We start from the raw sequence: 9,940 nt of genomic DNA, 5'->3' as shown, positions 1-9,940 counted from the left end.
CCCGACAAGTGCACACCATTGTTTTACAATGTTGTGCACTAGTTGGCCCACGAGCACCTCTGAGTTTGACACACTACATAAAGCAGCATGCCAATTTACTGAAAAATTATGAATATTCTACTTACAAAAGCTGGACACGCTAAAATAAAAAATACAGATGGACAGTAAAACTAGCATTAATGTATGCTACAAAGCATGTGTGAATGAATGTCGACTGTAAATGAAAGAACCAGGAAGAAATCTCTGGTTTTAATTTTATCTTTAATATAAACTAAATGGAGTTATCATCCTGTGGTAAACATGATTTTAATCACAAATGAAAATAAATACAAAATATTCCTCTGTAACCTGTACAAAATTTAGATTTTATTTTTGATTCATGGAAGTTTTTGTTTACATGTATTTCACAAGAAGAGCAGCTTCCTGTACTGTTGTTTTGCTTTTCTTTGCCAAATTCACCTCTGGCTTCACAATACTGAAAATCAATAAAAATCACAATGAGAATAATATATTATAATAGGTGGATCTAAAAGTTCTACCACTTACTTGGTACTGCATACTGTCACCCCCACCTCTTGCTATAACAAGTCCAGTGATTTTGCCACTGCTGGAAGCAGTTCCACAGCCTTGTTTTGTAATCTCTTTCAATACATCCTGTGAATGTTCTTGGATTTCTAAAATGTCATGAAATTTTATCTTTGGGAATAAAAAGGAATTGCAAGAAGCTAGATATGAAAATAAAATCATGTTATTCTTGCCAGGAATTATCATATATTCAGCCTGTCACGAGCAGGTGTGTTCTGCGATGGGTAACCAATGACAGTTTGGCTCAGAATAAAAAAAAAAAAAAAAAAGCTTTTTTTTTTTTTTTTTTTTTAATACAATGAGAGTAATACAGTTATGGTCCCCTCATTCTTTGTACTTTTCTGATCTGACTCCCTCGTGATTTATTCATGTTCTCACAACTAAAATTTGCACTGGAAAGGAGTAAATTTCATGACATTTTGAAGATTCATTAAAAATTTCAGAATGTATTATATTAGGATCAAAAATAAGAGCAGCACCAGAAATGCTTCACATCCAATAGTGTTATCACTTCCAGATTTGCTGTGTCAAATTTCAAGGACTACTCCTCTGGGGAATGACAACATGGAATCCTAGTGGGAACTTTTTTTTGCACTTTACACATTCAAAAATTTATGTCCATTACATTTTTGTGTGTTGGAAATTATAATTAATAAAATGATACAAAAAATAAGCTACTTACAGCTGATTTATTTTTATCTTAATTATAAAAATATATAGATTACATTCTACAGCTCAAAAAAAAAAAAAAAGTTTCTATAGGTGTGTCAAAAGTCTTTACTCCCAAGAATGAAAAATTATAAAACTGCAAAACATTTTTGTGCTAATTTATTTCATAACAATATGATTGTGTGATACAATTGTGATTTTAAATTCAACAATACAAAACATATTTATTTATTTATTTTATTTTATTCACCATACAGTGCAAGGAAGCCGTAGGCTTTTACTACACTGGCAAAAAAAAAAAAAAAAAAAACCCAACCAAGTACATAAAATTAAAACATATGCTTCCCCCCTCACACAGGTAAGTATCCAGTAGACTTATTTGAATTTATTCAAACTGTAGCCTCAACTAAGGGCAACTTGTTCCAGCAATCAACAACTTGCTTGTTAAAAGAAAACTTTCTGCAATCTAATTAATCTAAATCTTAAGCTCTGTAATTTTAATTTATGACCACTGATTAGAACAGTGAGAATTCCACCTTCTTTCATTTTACTAATCCCTCTCAGAGCCTTTCCTCATACAGTAATCCTGCTGATGTCACCATTCGAGTTGCCTGTCTCTGGACCTTTTCAAGAAGATTGTCTTTTTTCAGATGAGGTCTCCATACTTGAACAGAGTATTCCAAATGTGGTCTTAGAATTGCATTATACAGTGTGATTATGACATCCCTATCTCTACAGCATAGCATTCGATAAATCATCAATAGAACACCATGGGCTTTCCTGGCTGCCTGTCTACACTGTTCAAAAAATTTCATCTGTCCATATTGTAACTCACAGATACCTTTCCTCCTCCATTGTTTTTAATTCAACCCCACCAAGTGTATAATTTATTTATGGGTTGTTATTCCCCAAGTGTAAGGTCTAGCATTTAGCAGCATTAAAACACAGCTGCCACTTCTCTGACCATCTTTGAAATCTGTTCAAGTCATCCTGAAGGAGCACTGCTTGGCACTGATCATTTTAATGAGGGCGCCTCCGTAGCCAGGTGGGAAGGAGCAGCAGTGCGTAGCACATGCTTCTTGATTAGACCGGGGTTCGAGCCCGTCACCACCAAATATGGAGGATGCGGAAAGGTCAGGGAATGACCACCGCATATCCCGGAGCAATATGGCCTTAGTTGCTAATGCTCCTAAAAAAAAACCAAATAACAATAATAATAAATTTTAATGAGTCTGCCAATCTTTACACCATTTGCAAATTTTTAAATCATGCCTTCTATCCCTTCACTGATGTAATTTATGAAAATGAGAAACAACAGTGGTCCAAGAACCGACCCTTGAGGGACCCCACTCCTGATGTTACATTAAGCTGAAGAATATCCATTAATCACAGCCTTCTGCCCTGCAGCCATCCATCTTAGAATCTTACCAGTAATCCCAACCTGTTCAAGCTTATACAGTAACCTCTCACCAAGTCAAAAATGCTTTGCTAAAATCCAAATAAACTATATCGAAATTATTCCCTAAATCCAGCTCATGAGTAACTGTGTCAAAATAGCCTGCTAAGTTAGTTAAGCATGATTTATCCTTAACAAAGCGATGTTGTGTGTCCTTCAGAATGCCATATCTATCTAAGTGTCCCTGGTTGTTGTTGTTATTTGGTTTTTAGGAGCATTACCAACTAAGGCCATAATGCTCCAGGGATATGCGGTGGTCATTCCCTGACCTTTCCGCATCCTCCGTATTTGGTAGTGTCCCTGGATTACTCTTAATCACTGCCTCTAAGATTTTTCCTACCACTGAAATCAGACTAACCAGCCTATAATTACAAACTTCACTCCTAGAACTGCCTTTATGTATTGGCACTTCTCCAATCCAAAGGAATCTCCCCTCAGTCCAAAGATGCCCTCATAATTAACCTCAAATGGTTGAATACACTCCTTCCTGCTCTCCCTCCAGATGCTTGCACAGCAATCTGGCAGACACAATTTGAAAGTCTGTATTTTTGTCTGCCTGTTCACATTTAGCCAGCAAAAAAAAAAAAAAAAAAAAAAAACAATATTAGACACCTGTCACTGTCATCTCACAAATGCCACATGGAAATATGATTTGCCTAGAAGAAAAATACATGCTTTTGCTTGCTTGACATCTCTTAGACACCACATAATTCATAGTATATCAAAATACCATATAACCAGTTAGAGAACATTGGTAGGCAAAAATTTGTGAGTGAGAGGCCTTGATTTCATTTATAAATTTTAAAAAAATAAAAATTTTTAAAATTGGCACCTTCCTGGTGCCATGATAGCAACAGAAGGTTAAGATCATCACAGACATTCCAAGCAAAGTCATGGCACTTTATTGTACTCAGGATCTTGGACATACTTCCATATGTTTCTTTCAAGCCAACAACACAAAGTAGGGGAATTGATGGGAATGAATTTTCATTGTGCAGCAAAACTGCTTTAACCTTAATTTTGAGGCATCAATAAATATATGCCATTCATTAGAATTGTGTTTCAATGACCAGTTTCTGCAGACCACCACTAACATCTTTACAGAAACATGTACATTCTCCATAACAAACTATTCTGACAACACTTTGTGATGTTTTCAATATACAATTTTATTTCCTGCTTCAAGTAAGTTGCACTGTTGTAACCCAGAAAAAAGGAGTTCTGCTTGCTCTTTAGTTCATGAATTAAGTCATTTAACTTTCCTTGCTTAATTAATTGCAAGTGCATTATAATTTTCTGGTGGGTAGCCCAAATCTGTTGAAGTAGTCAGTCCAGCAGAGTGTGAAATACAAGAATTCTCACTATATTCATAACTGCTTCCTTATCTCATGATTTTGGGGGTTCTGGTATAGCAGATCTTCATTGTGTGGAACAGGCCTTACTGCAGGTGATATATTAGGATATTTGATGCTGTGTTTGCTTATTTTGGACATCACTGATATTTTATCACACAGAAATAGTAATCATCAGTGTGGTGGCACGGTTCTTGCCACACCACAGAAACAGCAGACAGCATACTTTTAATTTTCCCACACCTCAGATTCATAGTACAGGTTAAAACAGCACATATGTGGAGCCCAAGTTTTTTTCCTAATCCCCAATGTTGCACCAAAAATGTACATATAGGTAATACTTAAATTTTCTTCCTCTGAGCTTTTGATATATACTGTCCACACACACAGCAGAAATTGCGAGGGTGATTCAGACTCTTCCTTTGCTTCTGCTTAAACATTTTTCAATTACTAAGTGAGAGGCAGACAGGCAAGGTTAAACATGTTAACCCTCACCAACATTACTGCCATCTATGAGCACGTACAAACATTATTATCTGCAGTAATACAACAGATCAGTGTCATATCTATTTCCCTAAATTGCAGTAAGATAATACATATTATAGGTAAACACAAAATCCTATATATGAAAAAATTGTGACATTATGTGATATTTTAAGAATTTTTGAAATCTATACATAAAAATTGAATGCAAACAACTGATATATAAGTGAAAGTAAAAATCATACTTGTCAAAGAATGCTACTGTCTCAGTTACTTAAAGTTATATATAAAAATAGGGAGCACTAGTGTAGCATCCAAAGCAGTGAGTTTCTGATGTCAATGAAACTTGCATGCCATGTTGAACAGTTTGATGTGATTCAAGCTGAACTTCATATAAACTTGAAAATTGAGTAGTTTTTTTTTTTTTTTTTTTTAACTTGAGGTTTAAAAGGAAAAATGATAACTAATAATGATAGAAAACACCACAGGCATAGATCATTATATGATACTTGATTGTCAAAGTGTTAACTGGCAGAGTCTGGCTAATCTATGAATGGAGCAAGATGTTCTAGTGATGTAGTCTGCTTTTGGGATCATAAATGGTTATGAAATTTGACCTTGTTGGAATTACAAGATAGCTTGTATCAGCCACCTGGAGGAAGCTATTTTTCCTGTCATTTGTGCTGAGAGGGATAGTTCGTTCTGAGTTGGTCACCTGAAGAGACTTAATGAAGATATTAGAGAAAGAAACAGTGTTTCATGTCAGAGAAGGATCTATGATGGAAGGTGTGGCACTGGGATGTGCACAATCCAGGTGTTGGACTATTCAACCAGCAGAATTCTGAGGATTATTGAAGTTGAAGAAATGAGGTGATTCCCATGTGAGAATGGCAAGATTTAAGAACCTCATCTTTGAAGAGAGGAAAGCCAGACTAAATGGTGTATCTGCCAATGATGCAGTTTATGGGGGGGGGGGGGGGGAAGTGAAATATTAAATGACCAATGTGCATTTGCAAAGAGGTTGTGTATGTTGGAAAGGCTAAACACGTGGCCTTCCAAAGTTGTGGTGTAGCCCAGTTGGTAGTATTCTTGCTCCCTGAGGCATTTATGGAGCTTTTTTTTTTTTTTTCTTTATGAAAACCCCAAACACAAGAGGTATTAGAACCTATAGCACTTGGCACTGTGCTTGGGTTGGAGGTTGAGAAGACGAAAGAAGATATTTGTTGACATTAGACTTTAACTTCTGTAGACTGTAATTTTCAGGAAATACATATGAAGGAAGGTTGTTCCAGAAAACAGCAGTTGAATGAATAAACAAGGAAGATGAAAAGTTGGTTCTGTGAGTTTGAAGTTGGACAGCATTAGCATTAGTAGAGGCATTTGATGCAAGAAAGCAAGCTTATACAGCATCAGCCAAAAAAAAAAATAAAGTAAAATAAATAAAAAATAACCACTTCCACTTCACCCCTCTGTTCGTTCGAAATACCTGTCCAGCTGAGCCTTAAACTTATTTAGGCTATCAACTTCCACGACAAGGGATGGAAGTCTGTTCCACCAACCAACCACCCGCTGGCTAAAGGCAAATTTCCGCACATTTATCCTACATCTATCTTTCCTCAATTTGAACTTATGCCCTTTCAGGTGATTATTCTGAGCAAGAGGAAGAATCCCATCAGCATTGAGCATGCTCAAACCATTCAAGGCTTTGTACACCTCTATCAGATCACCTCGCTGGTGCCTAGTTGCCTAGTCTCCAGACACTGTAATTCACAAAACTTAAGCCTTTCTTCGTAAGAGCACCCCTTTGTTCCATTCACTAATCTTGTTGCTCTTCTCTGTACTCGTTCCAGCAGCTCTACATCCTTCTTGAAATGAGGCCTCCAGGCCTGTATACAGTACTCTAGGTGTGGCCTGACCATTGCCTTATACAAGGGAATAATCACCTCCTTATCCCTGCTAGAAAAGTTCCTATATATCATTGACAATACACCATGAGCTACTCTTGCAGCCCGTCTGCACTGCTCAGAGAACTTCATATCTGCCTGCACAACCACCCCCAGGTCCCTTTCATTCTCTACTACTGTCAGTGTAGTATCACAGAGTTGATACATTGCTCTGGGGTTGCTCTTTCCCATATGTAGTACTTTACATTTGTCAATGTTAAACTTCATTTGCCACCTCTCAGCCCATCTGCTCAACCTTTCCAGATCCTGTTGCAGCAGCATAGTGTCAGTAGTGTCCTCGACAACCCTGCCAACCTTCGTATCGTCTGCAAACTTGGACATTAAGCTTGATATACCATCATCAATATCATTTATAAATACAGAGAACAATAAAGGACCCAATACTGAACCCTGAGGGACTTCACTAATAACATTAGTCCATGATGACCAGTGTCCATTGATTACCACTCTCTGTCTTCTCCCCCTCAACCACCCCTTTATCCATAGCAGCAATTTGCCTCCAATGCCACACTGCTCCAATTTGTGCAGCAGTCTTCCATGTGCAACAGTATCAAAAGCCTTTCTAAGATCCAAGTATATAATATCAAAGTTATTCCCTGCATCCAATTCTTTTGTGACTGCATCATAGTATCCAATCAAATTGGTCAGGCAAGACTTCCCTTTAACAAAACCATGCTCTGTCCGAGCTATAACTGAAGTCTTGTCTAGATGATCCTGCAGTGCTTCTTTAACCAGTGCCTCCATTAATTTTCCAGGAACAGAAGTTAAACTCACAGGTCTATAATTACTTGTGTCAGCCTTTGATCCTCCCTTGTGAATTGGGGTCACATTTGCACATCTCCAGTCCATGGGTACCTCCCCTGAGTCCAAGGAAGCTCTCATAATTATGGCTAAGGGTTTGCTTACTTCCTTTGCTGCCTCCTTTAATATAACTGGATAGATCCCATCCACCCCAGGTGCCTTTCTTGTGTTTATCTTCAACAATTTCTCCTCCACTTTACTCTCAGTTATTACAAGATTCTCTAGCTTACTGCTAGAGTTGAATACACCTCTGGCATTCCCCTCGCTGAATAACTCCTCATGTGTGAATGTCGATGCAAAATATTCATTTAGTTTGTTAGCTACCTGAGCAGGGTCATCAACAGTTGACCCATCGATATCAAGTGGACCAATCTGATTCATCCCCTTCCTTCTAGAGTTTACATAAGTTTACATAAGACAGTACATGGATGTTGGCGGCACATGTTTGGACTGTTTTGAAAGAGAGAGAGAGAGCAGGAATTATAGAAGCCAATTCAGAAGAACAATACCCATGGAAGTATCTGTAGAAAAGGCATTCAAGAAAAGAGTTCAGTTTTTCTGCTGGGTGGACTTCGATAGAGTTGTATACAGCAATGTAGTGTCTTTTTGTGCTCCTAAAAAGTGTCTTTAAAAAATAATGTTTAAGTGCTCATACCATCAAAAGGATTACATCTTTGGATAGATCTCAATGTGGTGAGTCTACTGAAACTTTATTTGAGGCTGCCAGACAAAAATTAGCGCAACGGCGAGCTTTTTAAAATTCCGTTTATAATATCACTTTGGCCATTAGTTTAACATGGAAACGGAATTTCACTTAACGTTATGGTTTTTGGCTGGCAGTATTAAATTTTTGTAGTGGCCTTACTCCCACATGCAAGTGGTGAATAAGTGCCTTCAGCTTTTGGAACTCAGGGAGGTTGTTGGTGATGCTGGGGACACCTTCAGATTGAAATAGCACACATAGCCAGCCTTAAAAAATTGAAACTTTGGCACTGCCCATCTCCATAGGAAAAATACATATAGCAATGGTAGCCATACTGCCTTCTTCCCCATAGTCCAGACAAAGAAACTGGCGGGAAGCTTGGACATAGCCACCGTGACGTTGCTGTGGGGACACAACAGTTATCACAGGGTTCCCTGCTTGTTGCCATAGCTACGTGCATACAATATGGATGCCCCCATTGGCGGCCGCCATTATATGTAAGTATATACACACACCATAGGCAGACATTTTGTGTCACTCAAAGGTGCATCTTCATTAAAATTAAGAGTAACAGTGATACCCATGTTTTAATATTCGTTCCACGTGAAATTATGAGTTATCAAATATGTACATTGGTTTCCATGGTGACCAGAGTGAAATTGGTGAAAGTGTATAACAGTGTCCAAAACATTAGGAACCCTACGTGCACTAACCTTACATACATATTCCTCAGCTCCTAATGGTCCTAGGGGTTTGATATTTAGTATATGAGGAGAGAATAAAATTACTTCATCCTCCCTGGAGTTTCAATGCCCCCTGGTGGACAGGAGAGGAGATCACTTATAACCTTTGAACGGGTGGTCCGATCCCCACAAAAATTAGTGTGGTGGTTCCTTGTGCCCTCACCTGTCAGGGTACCAAGTTTAAACTTCATACAACGAGAACTCTATGTTCTGCGGGATGGAAAGTGTCACTGGCCTTTCATCCAGCTAACTTCAAAGCTACATAACTCCCTCCCTAATTGAGCTAGGGGGCTCCAACTTCAGGTGCGCCTGCCTCTTAAACACACCTGGAGACTGCAGGTGTACACAACACAAGGTACTCTATACAATAGCATTGCTGCGCCCTCTGGCGGCTAAACCCTCCCTAACTGGGGAAGGAAATGAAAAAACAAGACACAACAAGTGATACTTCTAGTGAATCCTCTGAAGAGTCGACAAATACAACAAGCGACTCTGATGCAACCTCAATAGAAATGTATGAGAAAACATCTAGGACCCCAAGTCGGAAAAAACCCTTAAAAACCCCTGCTAGGGAGACTGGCAAGCAACTGGCTGCCCCTACCAGCAAAAATACTAAATCTGCTGGAGTGTGCAAAGGAGCCACAACTCCCCAACAAAGTCAGACAAGAGTAAAACCAAAACAGAGAGAGAAGGAAGGAAAGAAGGAAAAAACCACTGACAACAAAACCAAATATGACAAACAAGTGGAGCCAAGCACATCTGTTGCTGGCAGTTCCCACCTACCACCCAAAATAGAGAATGACACTGGAGACAATACAACTACTAACAACCAGCTGAGGTCAAATACTAACTCTAACACTGCCCAAACACACACAATTAGAAAAGGTACTGAAAATAAAACCCCTAACGACTGCGAACAGGAACCTGTCACCAGCAACCTGAACACTGCTGAAGAAGACTTTCCAGCAATCACCAAAACGGGTAGAGTTCACACCTCAACTCCCGCACAGGCCACTGCAAAGGACACAGTGGAGGGTGTTTTTACCTTGAGGGAACAATTGATCCATACGCTGGAAGCAGACCCAAATATTCTGGCTACAACAGTAGTTGAAATCACAAAAATTTTCACAGCACTGGAAAAAAGATGCCTTATGTCCATCAAAAAGCCAATAACCTCATCACAG

At 38.6% G+C, this 9,940-nt stretch overlaps 1 protein-coding gene across 1 annotated transcript in view; it reads right to left on the bottom strand.

Annotated features, from left to right (window-relative positions):
* Positions 1 to 344: 344 nt before the first annotated feature.
* The window catches only part of LOC150091527 (dynein regulatory complex subunit 2-like), a 149,629-nt gene continuing 140,033 nt past the window's right edge, over positions 345 to 9,940 (bottom strand). Inside the window, exon 10 of the mRNA XM_090384347.1 lies at positions 345 to 475. Coding sequence (XP_090240473.1) covers positions 394 to 475 — 82 coding nt within the window. The 3' untranslated portion in view covers positions 345 to 393. The remainder of the gene's footprint in view (positions 476 to 9,940) is intronic.

The sequence above is a fragment of the Mastigoproctus giganteus genome, chromosome 1, assembly GCF_048544385.1.
Source record: "Mastigoproctus giganteus isolate SK-2022 chromosome 1, ASM4854438v1, whole genome shotgun sequence".
In the NCBI taxonomy this organism is placed as follows: domain Eukaryota; kingdom Metazoa; phylum Arthropoda; class Arachnida; order Uropygi; family Thelyphonidae; genus Mastigoproctus; species Mastigoproctus giganteus.
Note: the sequence above shows the minus strand (reverse complement) of the source record. Positions and strands in the feature narration are given on the sequence as shown.